We start from the raw sequence: 17403 nt of genomic DNA on the forward strand, positions 1-17403 counted from the left end.
ATTTTATTGGGGCCTCCTTGATAAGTTTTCGAACTGCGCAACCGTTTCATGTATTTAATTCTGATGTATTTTTCCGAAAACCATTGATTCGATTCCCCAAGAAAAAGTTCAAAAAACGCCACCTTTTACTTCAATTAAGTTGGAGTTGGATCATAAGAAAAGTGTTTTAATAAGTTTATATTTGAACACTGATAATTTCAGATTCACCTCGTACCTAATTTATTTATAACGACATAACCTGAAAATTCATAATGTTGAAAAGAAATGTAGTTATATTTCTAATTGTTTGTATTTCGCTTTTTTTAATTTTTCTGGTACTGCTTCTTTCGGGAAATTGTTGCTTCAAAGATCGTGAGTGAATTATACCCTTATTATTAACCTTTCGGAATATATTTTTCATTTTATTCAGTTCAGTACCCATTTCATTAGATGGTCACATTGTTGATTTAACGCTCCAAAACTTTTAATGAAATGCCGTTGGTATTAATACTGTTGAGATTTTCGAAAAATTATTTTAATGTAATCTTATATCAACCACTACCCAGGGGGTAGTGGTACCCTTGAGTATAAAACAATGCTCAAGGTCCCTGCTATTTTAAACTGTAACAGGACGAAGCCTCCCATGATCTGGCCAAAAATAGTTATTTATTCTTCATTTCGATAAACGAAACATGGATGGAAAAATTGAGCAGTTCTTATTCTTTGGTAAAACTGATAATGCGAAAAATTGATATTTATGCCATTGTATAAAGACATCGCCTTTGTACAATACTTCTGCTATCAGAATTTACAAACAAACGCAGGGGCGTACTTAGAGAAAAGTTTCGTGGTAAATCATATGATTTTTAACATATATTCAACGAACAGTAATATTTATTTTACTCGTGTACATAATGAGGTCATACTATACATTTTCATTCATTTTTTTCAATGGACTGATTATGTAAGTGTTTGCCATAAAGTAAATCAAGACGGGTGTTTTCTGCGGTGTTTGCTGATTATTTCGGTTCGAGGAAATATTGCTTAAAAGATCACTAATACTCCCCCGTCCCAACCGGTGGATGAAGGTGATTTCTCGGTCAGGGAGAGAGCTACGAGAACCGTTTTTTCGAGGTTGGGGTGGAAAAAATATTTATTTTTTTCGCGAGGGCCGCAGGCCCGAGCCACAGCCGAGGCGAATCACGAGGGCAGCAGCGAGGTGAATCTACGGGCTTACCTACTAATCGCTAACTAATCGAGCAAAACACACTCCAGCTGAAAACCACAATGGCACCTTGGCACCTATATAATAAAAGCTACTCTTTGTCTAATACTCTACATCTCCGTTTCAAGAAAAACGGCCTATTTTATATCATTATGGTGTTCTCTAATAGTCTCAAAGAAGGTTTGTTCTTTCAGGTTGCGAAATACCCATCAGACAGTTTGGTAGAACACCGATTTTTTTCAACTTCGATGATGAAACTTTTGTCTACCCCCAAGATGAGTCTATTGTTATAGAAAGAGATAAATCCATCAGTATAGGATGTCCCGGATCCACACTCAATACTGGGGACGTATGGGCCCAAATGACTTGTATTACAGAAACAACTTTCGTGGTATTTAACGACAATGTAGATATAAGTACTTTATATTGTGAGGATGAGGTTAAAAGTACCGCTAGGTATACTGGAAAATCCTGTGAAGATAGCGGAAGAGAAATTGAAGTGGGATTTGGTTTAGGGTCTGATAAATTCCTTAGGCAAATGAGAATATGCTTTGATGAAAAAGAACAAAAAACACTTTACTCAGAACATAACTTGACAAGTTTAATCGGTAATCGAGAATTGTCTTCACGAAGGCCATATTTTGAAGAGGGCACATTTTTCAACTTGAGCGGAAACAAACTGTACGAACTTTACTCGAAGAAAACCCAACGTAGAAATATCAACATACAGTTACGAATTACCGACCTCAACTCAACAGAAGTTATCAAAAATGGAAATTCTTCATTTTACTTATCACGTGGACATCTTGCTCCGAAAGCAGATTTCTTATATGGATCACAACAAAATGCTTCTTTTTACTATGTTAATGCAGCACCTCAGTGGGAAATCATCAATGGAGGATCTTGGAACATGTTGGAATGGAAAATCAGGTTATATGTAGCAAATAGAGGTCAGGATTTACAAATAATTACTGGTACTTTTGATAAATTAATATTGGAAAAATATTCACCAAATCCATTGTACCTATATTACAACCCACCCATATCTTCTGGAGTACCCATTCCAAAATTTTTTTGGAAGATTGTTTATGACCCCGTTATTCAGAAAGGAGTAGCTTTTGTTGGCACAAACAATCCATTTTTGAAAAAAGATGGCATATATTTTATCTGTCCTGATATTATGACATCAATTAATTGGATCAAATTGAATAATAAGAATGTAACAACAGGGTTTATTTATGCTTGTAATGTTGATGATTTGAGAAAAAAAGTAACTTACATACCAAAATTGCAAATTATCGGTCCACTAGTAGAATGATGTTGATTGTTTTATTCAGATATTTTTTATACTTAAGAAAAAAGAAATAAGTTAATTTTCTTATTTTTGATAGAAAGAGCCAATTTAGTTATTAACATCTTGACAATAAATTTATGTTAAAAGTTTAAAAAGTTGTAACTTCAGGAAATGAAATAAAAGTTTTGGGATACATGTAGTTCTCTACCATCACCATTAAAGATTATAGAGTTATACATATAACATATACATACCAAAGATTATAGAGTTAGTAACTTGTTGTAACTCTATAATCCTCGATACATACATATAAAGATGGTCTTTGACCAGTTTGTCGTGGTGAGGCAATCCCAAAATCAAAGAGGAAAGTTCCTCTTGGTTCCTCTTAGCCAAAACAGAGACAAATCAACTGGGTGTGAACACTGTGAACGAGTTCATCATCTTTCTCGTGATGTCGGTGGTGTAACAGTAAACAGGTTAGTATTTTATTTTATTATTGACTTTTTTATGTTGATATGAGCAAAGATTATAAATCTATAATCTTTGGATATGCGAACACTCAAAAAGAAATATTTTCGATTATAATTCATTTTTTTATTGTTCTTCGAAAAATAGTTTTTTTTACTACGTATGAAACAGAGACATTTCTCTATGGTATGAAAAGAGTGGGTAAATTATCATTAAGAAATACAGCATTACTAGAGAAACCCAAAATTCAGATTATCAGAAAGAATAATTTCAAAAGATTCTTAGATTATTGAAGTCCTAATATAAAATTTAAACTTTCTTTATGTGTTATGTATTGAAATAAAACATATATGTACATACATACATAAAAGCTCATGAAATTATGGAAAAAATAAAATATACAACAACCAACTGTTTGTTGTCGAGTTTGTATATCACAGAGCACTAATCAAAAAGCTCTTTGCACTAAAAACATAACATATAACAAAGAGTTAGCTCTATAATCTTTGATTATACCAAAGAGGAACTTTGATTATACATATATGTATATATGTATCATTGAACTAAAGAAAGAGTTCAATGATATGTATATATGTATAATAGGATATATTGTATATGTATGTATATGTTGTATATATTACAAAATGATATATCATATACATCGAACTCTCTTTTAGAGTTCAATGATCATATATGATGAATAACTAACTAGTTAAATCAAAGAGGCATCTTCAACCATTCTTCAACGTAGATAGATGATCTTTAATCAAAATTAAGATGTGTTTTAGACATCTTAATCAAAATCAAAGTTATATCAGAGACACTGATCAAAAAGAATCTTTGTACTGATCAAAGAGCCCAAAGAAAACCTCTTTTTTTGATTGTCTATGGACTTAACCTCAACTCAAATAAAATTACAAACCACAAAAAAATATCAACAAACTACATTCAAGGAAAAACCAAAATACCAAAATAGAAGTAATAGAACACGTAAAGAAAGATCTAAACTGCACGCCAGCTATAAATATTTTTGTTTCGAAGTCTCATATTGATTTTATTCTTATTGTAAGTTATTTAAAATGTCAGAATCTAGAAGAAACAGCCATAAAATGAATGGATCAAGTAGTAACACACCATTTCTTATTGGTGTATCTGGAGGTACAGCAAGTGGAAAAGTAAGTTTTTTTCCTGTAGAAAGAGTAATTAGTATTAAAGTAGTCTGGCTCCTGTTTACTTTAGTCTTGTTTTTTGTATCAATTGGTAACACGAATACCACATGTTGAGCTAAAACAATAGTATAACAGTCATTCAGTATTATTCAATTGAGTATTGATATGGCAATAGTTATTGGAAACAATGAAAGTCTAATACAATCTGTAGTAGAATATTATATGATAATTCCAGAGTACAGTATGCAAAAGAATCATGGAAAAACTTGGACAAGAAAATGTGAATCATTCAGAGAGACAAGTGGTGTGCATATCCCAAGATAGCTTTTACAGAGATCTTACACCAGCTGAAATGGCAAAAGCGGAAAGAGGTCAGTTCAATTTTGATCATCCAGATGCTTTCAACGAGACCCTTATGAAGGAAACCTTGATGGATATACTTGCTGGAAAAATTGTGAAGATACCAACTTATGATTACAAAAGTCATACATTGTGAGTCAAAGAAATTTAGAGACTTTATTTCATTTGCATGATCAATAACCATTATAAAACCAGTATTAAGAATATCAATTCTATTATATAGAAATGGAACAAATCTTTTGTTTTCAAATTCAGGCTATAATTTTATATAATGGATAATTTCAGCTCATTTTGCTCCTCTTCCTTATGCTGAAGATGTTAATGGTAGAATTTCCTCAATGAAAAAAAAAAAACTAAATATTTGAATAATCTTTATGAATAAAAAAGAAGCCCTCTTTTAAGTTGTCTTGATATTGTTTATTGTTAGTGTATTGCACCCATTGGAGGGTTGATGTTATTAGTGGTATCATCCCAATTATATTTATTAATTTTAGGTTGAAAGACGAACTCATAACAATATATCCTGCAGATGTGGTATTGTTTGAAGGAATCTTAGTGTTCTACTTTCCAGAAGTTCGTAAGTTATTTCATATGAAGCTTTTTGTAGACACCCATTCTGACACAAGGTTAGCTAGAAGAGGTAAAGAAAAATCATTTATAAATAATCTAGGAGAATCTACAACATTGATTTTTCAGTAAAAAGGGATATAAGAGAAAGAGGACGGGAATTGGAGCAAGTTCTGAACCAATATATAAATTACGTGAAACCAGCTTTTGATGATTTCTGCTTGCCTGTAAGTTTATGAACCAAATTTTATACTTTATATGCTATTTTTTAATCCTGCTAGTATTCTATTCTATCTTCATTTCTCCAATGAATCATAACTTAATTCCAGACTAAGAAATTTGCTGATGTTATAATTCCAAGAGGTGCTGACAATTTGGGTGAGTGATAGTAGTGACTTGTAATAAATAAAAACTGATAAGGAGTAAGAGTTTTTAGTATACTACAGGAAAACATTGTTTCATATCATTTGATAATGATTGTTTTCCATGATACATTCATTCTACCTTGTTTCTAGACTCCAATTATGAATTGCTCTCAACAACACTGAGAATGAAACTAGTTATTGAATACTGACAATGTTAGAAATTCGGGATTATCAATTTATGCCACAAATTAAATATGTTACTAAAACCACCAACCATCATTTAACTTTGGGATAACTAGAATTGTTTAAAGCAATGTTGAATCTTTTTGTTTGCTCCAGTAGTCAACCCTCTTATTAACTAACTGAAAAAAAATTTTTCTTCTCTAATGTTCTGATATGTTAGTATAAACTGGAATTTAGGTGCCAAAATGTAGAAAGCTTGGAAAAGATTTTTAAGAGCCGCTAGATTTACCCAAAATAATCATTACAAATTTTTTAATTCTTATTAACTGTGATATTTTTGATTGCTCGCATCTTAATAATCTCTCCCACACATTTGAAAAAGGTAATATAATTAATATACAGGGTGTTTCACTTAAAGTGTCCAGTAGAATTTTCTAGAGAACCGAATGAGCTTTGTGTCTGTAACCTTGTGGATCATCATGAATGGATGGGATCTATTCAACTGAAATATTCTCCGTCCCGTGGTACTTCCGGTTATAACGGAAGTTGAGCCAAACTGTGTTATTTAAAATGGGCACCCTATATTTTATTACATTTTTGGGTTCTTCGCAAAAATTGAAACTATTGTTCATTCGAACTTCTCCCTTACCCAAACCTTAAGGTTCTGGGTATATTAATTCATTTGTTTAAAATTTGACGAAATATAATCTTGAATGAATTCTTGTAACTATCCCAAGATAATATTCCCTAGATTCTACTTGTTGTCTAAGTTAATTAGAATGGTTCTCAGGCAAGTTAAAATTGACTTTAACTGAAAGTTCATTTTTCTAAATACAACTAGTATATATATATATATTCTTTTGATAAAGAGAATTACAATCTTGAACAACAAACAATAATTAAAGCATGTGTATGAGATACAGTTTTAGCAGAGGTTAGCGTAACGGGGTACCATACAAATTGGTGTATGATACAAGAGCTTAGGGAAAAACCTCAGTAAAAAAACCCTTTCTCCCCGTGAGTGTAGTGGATTGTAATTGTTCACGAAATAGGCTGAAATATTTCATATTGAAGGGCATCTCGCACTGCAAAAATTGATTCTTTCTCCAACAAAAAGGAAAATCCAGAAAGTCTTCTCCAAGATACCAGAAACTTTTATCTGAAATAAAGAGAAAACAAAAGCAGAAAAACGTAAAATAATAAAATTAGATTCAATATGTCAGATTGACCTAAAATTGACAACCCAATTCAAAAAAGATTCGGAAACTGCTTGTATAGCTCTAAAACCATCCTGAAATTTATAAATTGGACAATGATTAACTAGATGATTTATGGTTTCTTCTGGTTCCCCGCATTCACAACTAGGGCTTTCAACTGAATTCCACCTGAAAAGCATGCTATTGCAACGTCCGTGACCTGTTCTTATACGATTCAGAATACACCATATTTTCCTGGGAAGATCAAAACCAGGAACTCTATTCGAAGGATCAGTTACTAATTCTTTGTTGAAAATAGTGCACCCATTCCATTCAGACTGCCAAAGGTCTTTGTCCCTTATATTCGAATTAAGAAAAGAGTTGGACCATAAAGGTTTACGCGACTTCAGTCATGGAATGGTATTTTCGGGAATATAGGATAGAATTGGGAACGAGTCTGGATAGGATTGGAATTTTTTCCAGGAATTCATAACCGCAGTCTGTCTACGAATATGAGGCGGTAAAATGTTTGAAAGAACTGGTAACCATTGAATAGGTGAAGATCTAATAGTTCCAGTTATGTAAAACCCAGATAGTGTTCCCTGAAATTTGAGACAAATGAAATTATATATCCAGGACCTTGAGGTTTGGGTATGGGGAAGTTCAAATAAACTGTAGTCAAAATATTTATGTAATCTATAAATATAATAAAATATAGGGTGACCCATTTGAAACAACAGAGTTTATGATTTACAAATTTTCAAAAAAAAATTTAATTTGGTTCTCTAGATAGTACTAGTGGGTTACTCTACATAAAACACCCTGTAGATAAAAATGACTGAAAAACAATATCAGATTTTTCATATTAACATTTAGTTTCCTAATATGTTATGCAAATCTTTGTACAATCTTCCATAAATCTCATTCATATATCACCATCATTCAATAATAATTTTACTCCTCTTTCATATTTTCTTCAATGCTAATGGAGATCGAAATCACATTTATTTTTCCTCATGTTAAATACTAAAAGGAGTTGAATAACTGGGATTCCGGAAAATTTAATCCCAATTATTTGATATTTCAGATAATTGTTGTCACATGAAGAATGAAAAATTTATTACAGAATAGTGAAAAAAGGTGATTCAGAATAAAGCAATGAACGAAAAGTCTCATTACGAGGTGAAAACTAAGTGCCTACTTGTGTTTTTCAAAGGAAATATGGTTTGAAGATTGGTAGGTTCAATATGCTTATTTTTTTTAATTATAGTGTCACAAAAGATTTTCGAAAACTTATTTCCTCATAGGCCCACGTTTCTCTTCCCAAGTGGCGAAAAATTTGGGGAAAAATATTAAGAATCATTTTCTTCTTTATTGAAATCTTGTTTGGTATTCTACGGATTATTTTTCGACAAAAACATTCATCCAATACTATCGAATTTGGATTTCTTGCATTGAATAACATTTCTTAAATGCGCCGTCTCAGGCATACCTATTTTGCCTTTATTCAACTGTTTTTTTAGACTTCTTCAACAATAGCTTTTTCATTATATTCATTTTTTTGCATTTACCTGCAAAAACATTATAAGCTGTTTTCTCAGTGGTGCTGTCTCTTCCAGTGTATGTACAACTATGTATGTTTGCCTCCTACCTATTGAAACTTTCAATTTTGATTAATTGCTTGTAAATTTTTTTTTATATAAGTGCAAGTAACAAAGCAGCTCAAGTTATTTATTCCGCAGTTACCGTTTGCAATAACATATTTATGAACAATCTTGCAATTTGTGAAATATTCAACTTGAAACAATGTATCTACATATATGGTTCCAGTAGTCACTGCAATATTAATAGACACCTGTATGATTTTTCAACTTTACAAGGTTTGTCTTTTTAGTAACTTTCGAATCTTTATAAATATTGCTGTTTTCATTGCCGCTGTTATTTCGTGCAATGATGATTTGCAGTTATTAACGATTGACGTTACCACAATTTTTCATCGGCCAAACTACACTGCTTAACGATTGATAGAGAACACCACAGAATATAGAATTGATGTGTTTCTTCAGATGGCTGAAAGCAAGGTAATACTTCTCCCACTTGAAGGCTATTTTGATAGAAAACTCCTGTGGCAGGAAAACATTTATCTAAGTGAAAATGATGTTATATCAATTTCTGATGCATCGGTCATGCCGAGAAGACGTTTGGCTCCTGTGCAACTTAATCAAATCATACGAAGGGTTTTCCCAGTCGGGCTTGGAGTAGGTTCATCCGAAAAAACTCAGTAGCAGTAGGAGGAATCCCACATATCCGGCATCCTGGCTCAATACATCACTGACTGTTGCAATAGGAGTTCTAATTTCTAATCAGACTGCACGTAGGCGGGCACATCAGTTTGAACAGGGAATACACAGTAGGCCGACGGCAGAGGCCGAGGATCACCGCAATTGGAGAGTTGAAGATTGGAGGACTTCCTTTGATCAACTCCGATGGACGCACTCTTGTGGGAAGAAAAACAAGAATATCAATTAAACATTCTCTGGTACCTGATCAAAATTAACATCTTTAAGCGAGTTTTCCTGAATGATGATAAATTGATGGAAGCTCAGTGATCCCTATCAATTGTTGAGCAGTGTATTGTGTTTCGATAGCAACGTTGGTGTATACCAACCGCTTGTCTACATAAGCATCTGGCATGAAAAATATATTCGTTATGTCAGATCTAACCAACGATCTATTGAAGTAGAATCTGAAAGAGCTTACGATTATGGACATAATTATACGACCGTTAATAATCAGACAATGATATTACGCCACAAAGTATTTCTTCCTTTCTCAACGAAAAAAAAAAGGAATGGTCTCTCCCGCCTTTGTTCGCTTTCTGACATTTTTTTCCATAATTCTCGGTCCAATTTGAACTTTCTTCGAGTGGACAGAGAATGTCAATGGAGGTTTAGGGAGTCCACTTTAGCGGAAAAAATAGTAGTTATATTCTTATGTGTGTTGAAGGTGGGCGGTAAAACATTAGACTGAAAAATATCGCCGCCGAATTTTTTTCTCTAAGACGCACCTTATTTGTAGAACCCTTACCAAATAGTAGGCGTATATTCTGTTGCATGATTTAGTGAAGTACCTACAGTTGTGGTAGTGGACAGTTGTTTCACCAAATTCTGACGATGTTTCTTTTCATGTTGCAGTGGCTATTGACCTGATCGTTTGTCACATCTTGGAAATCATTCACGGAAAAACCAGTGTTAACGGCATTAATGGTGTTCACTGCGGCACATCGGAACCGATTTTACAGAGTTGAGAGAGTAACTCACCTCATTCTTTTAATTTCACCTAATTTACATGGTTGCAGTAACTAGAGTGAATAACTGAAGCAGGATACTGAGAAACACATTTTTTCATTATAATTTACTTGCCTCAGTCCTCAGTCAGAATATGAGTTCCTCCAGTTACTGCTACTACGTAAATTCGGCATTAGCATTTACCATTTTATACTTTTCTACATCGACTTTGTATTTATATTTATATATGAACCCTACACATTATGTTGACAGGATGTAACCAGTATTTCAGGTAATTATATAATTATCAGTAATAAATCTATATTTTTCAACCCATCTCCATTAATCCATAATTTCATATTTAGTTGATTGTGATTTTTTTAGCACCTCATTGTGTATACATTGATGTCTTTTATTTTTCTTAAATCTTCTCATTTACAGATCTCATAAAAAAATATATTTTAATACCCACACTTACACCATATAAGACTGAATAAATAATGCTTAGCAAATGGGAAAGTATGTACATATATGTCTCTTCATTTTGGAGTTTTTTCCATTTTTATTACGACGCTTTGTATATGAAAATTTGATTTGATCGATCATTACTCAAAATCTGTACAGAATTTAGTCAGAAATCAAGATTTTGGTGTGATTATCCTTAATTTATTAAGGGGATAGTTTTGAGCAGTTGAACATCGAGATAATAATGATAATAAATTTAATAATTCACACTTTTTACTTCCTATTTGAAATTATAACTCTCAACTTTGTTAATCGGAATAAACATGGTGGATAATATTATATCAAATGATTCTTGATCTTGCGTGGGTGTTGCTCGCAAAGTGTCCACTAGTATCTAGAGAGCCGAAAGTGATTTTTTTCTGAAAATTTGTGGATCTTAATGAATAGAGGGATCTATTCATTTGAAATACTCTCGTCTCGGTGGTACCTCTGGTTATAACGAAAGTTGAACCAACTTCGTTATTTCAAATTGGTCGTCAATAATTTTATTACATTTTTGTATTTTTCACAAAAGTGAAACTACGGTTTAATTGAACTTCCCCATATCAAAACCTGAAGGTTAAATTTTAATTTTTCTCGAACTTAACATAGAGATAATCCTTAAAGTACAAATTTCTACAGAAACTTTCTGATGACAACATTTGCTCAAAATGGTAAATCCTATATGTTAATACAGTGTAAGGATGAAAACTTATGCGTGCCAAATGTTCTAGCACAAATATGCTATCATTTATTCAGAATGAAAGCTTTTATGTGTGAAACAAGATGCCAAACTCATTTGAATCTCCGATATTGAAGTATCTCTAATCTCTTTGAATCATTAGAAATGTATCTACATATTGCGATTTATGTATTTCAGCATAAATTACTCTTACTCCTATGTCTAAATGAAATATTTCAATGAGCAATTATTTTTTCATATTAATTTATTTGAATGAACTTTATTACAGTTGCAATTGACTTAATTGTTCAGCACATAAAAGAATTATTAGCTGGTGGTTCGAGGATACCAAAGTTTGATCAGTATGAGAGTACTCTCAATGCAGAATCGCCAACAAGAAGATCAGCTCCAACTGGAGATCCTCTCCATAAAAGACCCCATTAAATTTGCTGTAATTCCATGATAGACTCGTAACGCCAGTCCTACTGTTTCAGCAATGAAAAATTAGCAATACCCCCAGTTTAAGCATATCCCAATTAGAGACAAACGGAGTTTGTCCCACTGTTGTTGAGTACTTTTAGATTGTTTGGTAATAATAGTTTATATTAATTCCTCTAGAGCTTTATGACAATAGTCTATTCTATTTTAGTATCTTGTGGATCAAATCAAAACTTTGAGACATTTTCAAAAGTTAAAGTTGTGTTTTAAATATCATAGTGCTTCTTTATTTAGTTCCAGGAATAGTATGAGTGCGCTGTTATTTGATGTTGAAATATTTATTGACGAAAAAGTCAACATTTTCACTTTCATTATTCTTGTTGGAGATTGTATTCCGATTTATTTTCTTTTTGTTTTCTCACTTCATTATTTTTTAATTATTTTTTCCTCAATACTTATATGTTATTTTTTTATTATATTTGTTACATTTTAAATACTGTGTATTTAACGCCGCCGTTTAAAGTTAATTTTTCAGATTATGTCACCTACTTAATTTTAAATAAGCTTATCTACTTATGCAAATATAAAATCATTAAGTTCTTAACATATTGAAAATTCTTTGTATGCAAGAATAAATAAAGAAATAAGTGCCATAAGAATACATTGACGGTAGCTGAAATAACTGAACAGAAAATTTCAAATTTTAAAATACTAATGTGGAAAAATTTCTTCTTGCAACATTATGTGTTCTTTTTCATTGTTTTCAAAAGTTGTTTTGAACATGAACATTCGAGTGCAATTTATGTTTTCATCAACACAAAAATTTTTTAACTCTAGAATTGAAAGTATATAGTAGTACTCTAAAGAATTCAAATGTTGATGAATACAAATTAAGATTAATATTTTTTCAAAGAGTGTATTTGTCTGAACCAAGTTCCTCAATTCAAATGCTTTCTATCGTTATTTTTTAGCAATATTGCTTAATGTTGTTGTTATTTTTGTCATTAAATCTAAAGAAATATCTGTTTTTTTTATACAGTAAAATTCATCACTGCACTTGGAATTCATTTTACAAGGGTTTTTTTCGACAAGCGCGAAAATGAAAAATAATTGTATTGTGATATGAAAACGAAATAGAGACTACCATGACTATAATGGGTGGATGATAACAGTCAAGAAAACTACAAAAGACATTAAACTCTTTGATATGACGAAGAATGGGCACTTTCAGATGCCATGTAATAAGGAAGAGAACAAACCATAAATTATGTGTTTTAATTGAACTGAAATATCTCAAAATATACTGAGAAGCATTATGAGACTTTGTCGATAATGATGCAATTTAGGTTCAAGTATATATTTTCATGTTGTTTCCTTAGTATTATCAGTTTTTTGGAAGGGATTTAAAGACATAGTAAGTCGATGCTCAGTTGTAGAATGGAAAGATGATTTAATTTTGTTTCCGTGATGAAAATTTGTACGTAGGAACCTCATATAACATGCTGAGGACCATGAAATCAACAAAATTTTCCTTCTATATATTTGTTCTTCTGAACTAGTAAGCACAATTATTCAATATGTTCAATGTTATTATGTAAAAAAGATATACAATTAGGTACATTCCAGTTTTCAAGAACTGAAAGAATTTGATTTAACTTGAACAAATCAGCAAAATAGATAAATGAATATAATAATAAGTATTGACAAGTAAATATTTGGCAAATAAAGAATTTTCTATATAATTTACTAAAATATATATGTATTTTATCACACAGTGCAAAGCCTAGTTCTCAGAAATTTGTAGTGTAGAGAAGAATGAAGCGGTTTAGGATAATGAAGGGAAAAACAAATTTTTTTTCCGAAGTTCCCCGACCACTCAAATACGCAATTTAGACACAGTGAACTTCTTTTCTTTCTTTTAGATATGGAGGGTAGAGAGTCTCTCTACCCTCCATACTTTTAGAGTTCACTGTTCAGACATTTCACAAACTGTCATCTGTCATATTTTATTTGTGAAGCCACGGCCCAATTTCAACTACACACCTTTGTTTTCACATCATGCTTTTGAGCGCCACCTAGTAGTGCCACATTGAAGTTTGAATTAACATCGATTATAATCTTGTGTTTTTAATTTCTTATCAGTGAACCGTTCAGGTAAAATATACATTGAAGTTTTCATTGATTTATAAATAAATTAGGATATCGGAGTTCTAATGAAATTCGTTGTCAATATCTGAAATTATACAGGAATCTCTATTGATTTGTGTCATAAGCGTCATCTCGACGTTAGTAAGTGACTAGCAGCGTGAAGTAACATTTCTACGAAGAATTCATTTTTACCATGATGACGCCACCAGTTCATGAAGTTAAATGCAGAACTACGTTTTTGTGTCGCTTCAATGGAAAATGGCGATCGTGATAAGTTAATGTGGATAATGAAATGTTTCAATTTTAGTGTGTGTAATAGGGTTTGAAATAGATCAAAAGTGATTATTAGTGCTCTTTGTGAATGGTAGTCAAAAATGCAGAATGTATCGCAAGATTCGCCAGTAGATAAACCGACAATTGAGAAAGTGAATGTTCAATACGATATTCGGACTTCGTCAACTCCCCGTTCAACTTCGAATTCAAGTCTTGCTAAATCAGAAACGGAAACGTATTCTGAAAGAAGAAGATACATGTCGGACTCTTCAGAAAGCGAAGAAGATAGTGTTTCTGAGGTGAGTTGTTTTCAAATAATGAACATTTTCATGCTTCCCGGTGATATGTCGAGGAGCCAAGGTATCAATGAACTTCTCTCAGACATCTAGACATCTTGACAAGTTTTTCGTTTTAATTCGTTTGTTTTGCACGAGGTCTAATAAGAAATCTAATGCAACGCTGTGAAAGAATCATCTGATCGAAATTCTTATTTTCGATATTCATTTTTGATGTCGTACGTAACCAAGTATTTGTACATGTTTCCTTTATTTCAAACTTGAAAAAAAAAATCACTATTGTTTTGATATCAAAGTTTTCTACGCAATCTTGTCGAAAAATCAATGAAAATTTTTCATTCTGAGGAAGAATCAAAGTGTTTTTATGGCTTGGCAGTTGTAAATAGGTTGTTGCGAGTCACAATGATGTCCTCAATAATTATTTTATAAAAAATTACCATAAATATTTTGGATCATCACATCACTAGGCTTTTCTTTGTTGAAATTGTAATTTCAAAGTGAACTTTATCGTTCAGATATAGATAGTGAAATGTGAAATTGTGAAAAAAAAATTGAGCAACCTTATGAAAACGTAAGCACACTATTAATCATCGAAAGGAACTAATTCTTTTTCCACTTCTCTTTCAAAAGTCTTCCCCTTATTTGTTAATATTTTCAATGAATTGTATATTTCAGACCATGTGCTCTCAATAGTTTACTTAGGGATTTTGTATTGTCGAGTAATCATTCTGATAATGTTTTTTCAGTTTATTGATTTAAAGGATGTGGAAATTATCTAGACGAGAGTACACAGATATAGTTATGAGTTTATGAGATTTGATGAACGCAGCATTTTCATAGGAAGTTAACATCAAACTACACATTTTGATTTAATTAATCCAATAAGTTGATATTCTAATCATGATTGAATGATCATGGTAAGATTTCCAATGGTTTTCTTATTTTATGCCACGAACATAATGTTTAACACGAGAGGAGAACAAAAAATTTCTAGTATTTTAGGTTAGAAAGGTTAAGGTAGGCTTTCCTGTTTGCATTCAACACCGTAGCCTCCGGCGAAAATAGGTCTGTATTGTGTTGAGATTGTTCAGTAATATACCAAGGGTGACCCAAGCATGTGCTTTCTTTGTATCTAGGATTTTATGTGGAGGAAGTAAGTTTGTACCATGAAAATATTTATTTTTTTTATATTGAGAATTTGAACGATTGAAAAGGAAATTATTGTGAAATAAATAAATGAGAAAAATCTTACGCTTTATCAGGAACACGCCGACTTCGTTCTTTTATTTTAGATTTGGGTTTTGTTCAACTTTTGATTTACTTATATCAGTAAGACATAGTATTACCTATTCAAACAGAAAAGAATCGTTTTTATTTATTTTCGACGGGTTATTATAAGTTAAACTCATATTTTGTTATAGAAATTATTAAGGGTGGCGGTGCAGTGTTTTTTCTATAGAGAAATCCACTTAAAAATAGAATATGGGAAAAATAGCTGAACAAATGTTGTGAAATAGAAATATGTAGTAGTTTCTAATTTCAATACTTTCTAGTAACCTTAATTAGGATATAATTATTTTGTAAATAACATATTTATAATTCATAAGTGATAAATTGCGCCATCTAGTGTAAAAGTACGAACTAAACGTTTTATTTGATTTTCAGTAACATGAGTTACCCACTAGAGTGAAAACAACGAAATATTTTAAATCACTCTTTTTTTGGTCCGATTTTGTAATAAGATTTTTTTATTATTTATTAGACATATGGTTTCCGAGATAGAACCGCTAGCCACCCTTAATGAATTACCCCGTTCTTGTTTTATTATTGAAGCAACATACATGAGTTATGTTCCGTTCCATCTTATTTTAATTTTACACATGAAGTTATGATCTTACTATGTACATGGTACATGATTGTAACATCTTGGCTTTGAATTACTCTGTGCTGTTTCTTACTAGGGCGTTTAGAACTAATTATCATACAATTTCTAAATTGACGTCCACTACGATGTAAATGTAGATCCTCTACATTATACAGAGCCTTTAAATGATTGTAACATAGCTGTGGGCGTCAAATCTGAAATTCTGTGATATTTATTTCAAAACTTTAGAAAGAAGCAGCACAAAGCCAAGGCGGCCTATCCATATAATTCAAAATATGCTAGTAATAAAAATATTACCTAGTAGTTACTCACCATTTCGTGATATATCTTAGGACTAGTTATATGAACTTACATATATAAAATTGAACTTCTTGATTCGTTTCATTCTTATGAAACGAATAAGTTACACAAAGAAAAGGATGGATATTGAATGCACAAAAATATTTACAATCATTGCATAATATATTTGTCTTCTGATTCATATGTACAGTATTTCTATTTGTATACAGTTTACAAAAGTATAGCTGAGTTAATAAGTATCTGATTTGTAGATTAGTTTGTATTATGTTTTATCTTTTATGTGATATATTTAACACAAATGGACTTTTAAACCTACTACAGTTACATGACGATGACAATTGTTGTAGAAAAATAAATCTATGGAAATTTTTGTGTTCACATCATTTAAGTTACGAGTTCTCATTAAGAATAAACGTTATGAATGAAATGACTGAGATATAACTCAAAACAACAATTTTTTTTTCATTGGGAAAGTTTTTTCACAAGTTACCTGTAGGCAATATTCTCTTTCCCTCATTATTATTTATGTATGTTACCATTAATCGGAAAAACCTTGCAGTACACTTTCCAGGTTTTCAAGTGCCTCGTAGCGTTCATTCCAATTCTAAACAAAAAATCTTATCTACCTACATATACATAACACTTTCAGTTCTTTCTTTAGAAAAAAAAAAACGTTGATTTCAGCATCAAATCTTGAAATCCTCCAAAGGATTTTTGCTCTATATTTCTCAGAAATCATGCAACAAACTTAAATACACTGTTTGTCATCTATTCTGCGCATAAT

The 17403-nt window shown here is 31.7% G+C and overlaps 3 protein-coding genes and 1 long non-coding RNA gene across 12 annotated transcripts in view; all 4 read left to right on the forward strand.

The window, feature by feature from the left end:
- The first annotated feature begins 165 nt into the window (after positions 1–165).
- LOC123315667 lies at positions 166–2691 on the forward strand. Its single transcript, XM_044901488.1, has 2 exons — positions 166–351; positions 1399–2691. The coding sequence occupies exons 1-2, from the start codon at positions 252–254 to the stop codon at positions 2520–2522; spliced, it is 1224 nt and encodes a 407-aa protein (XP_044757423.1). The 5' UTR covers positions 166–251; the 3' UTR covers positions 2523–2691.
- Positions 2692–3875: 1184 nt separating this feature from the next.
- LOC123315473 (uridine-cytidine kinase) lies at positions 3876–12738 on the forward strand. Of its 4 annotated transcripts, none has more exons than XR_006537958.1 (7): positions 3877–4141; positions 4371–4627; positions 4990–5135; positions 5192–5289; positions 5392–5440; positions 7894–8042; positions 10001–10407. XR_006537958.1 is itself a non-coding variant. In XM_044901170.1 (6 exons), the coding sequence occupies exons 1-6, from the start codon at positions 4046–4048 to the stop codon at positions 10111–10113; spliced, it is 759 nt and encodes a 252-aa protein (XP_044757105.1). In that variant the 5' UTR covers positions 3876–4045; the 3' UTR covers positions 10114–10407. The 4 variants fall into 4 exon arrangements, 2 of the variants coding, with proteins under 2 accessions (XP_044757105.1, XP_044757104.1); XR_006537959.1 differs by having other exon boundaries at positions 7933–8042; XM_044901170.1 differs by lacking the exon at positions 7894–8042 and having other exon boundaries at positions 3876–4141.
- A 1355-nt stretch (positions 12739–14093) lies between these two features.
- The window catches only part of LOC123315635 (ankyrin repeat and KH domain-containing protein 1), a 35441-nt gene continuing 32131 nt past the window's right edge, over positions 14094–17403 (forward strand). For all 6 annotated transcript variants that reach the window (XM_044901407.1, XM_044901404.1, XM_044901409.1 and 3 more), the window contains exon 1: positions 14094–14437. In XM_044901407.1, coding sequence (XP_044757342.1) covers positions 14240–14437 — 198 coding nt within the window. In that variant the 5' untranslated portion in view covers positions 14094–14239. The remainder of the gene's footprint in view (positions 14438–17403) is intronic.
- LOC123315637 lies at positions 14453–16989 on the forward strand. The gene is made up of 2 exons (XR_006537973.1): positions 14453–15005; positions 15181–16989. It is a non-coding gene; the product is annotated as an uncharacterized LOC123315637 (long non-coding RNA).

Source organism: Coccinella septempunctata, chromosome 6, assembly GCF_907165205.1.
Source record: "Coccinella septempunctata chromosome 6, icCocSept1.1, whole genome shotgun sequence".
NCBI lineage: Eukaryota > Metazoa > Arthropoda > Insecta > Coleoptera > Coccinellidae > Coccinella > Coccinella septempunctata.

Excerpts from the sequence above, each read along its gene's own strand:
- LOC123315473 (XM_044901169.1), top strand. The coding sequence starts at position 4,046 with ATGTCAGAATCTAGAAGAAACAGCCATAAAATGAATGGATCAAGTAGT. Across the intron at positions 4,142-4,370 it reads GAGGTACAGCAAGTGGAAAA|AGTACAGTATGCAAAAGAAT; the intron begins GTAAGTTTTTTT and ends TGATAATTCCAG. Across the intron at positions 5,136-5,191 it reads CACAAGGTTAGCTAGAAGAG|TAAAAAGGGATATAAGAGAA; the intron begins GTAAAGAAAAAT and ends TTGATTTTTCAG.
- LOC123315667 (XM_044901488.1), top strand. The coding sequence starts at position 252 with ATGTTGAAAAGAAATGTAGTTATATTTCTAATTGTTTGTATTTCGCTT. Across the intron at positions 352-1,398 it reads AAATTGTTGCTTCAAAGATC|GTTGCGAAATACCCATCAGA; the intron begins GTGAGTGAATTA and ends TTGTTCTTTCAG.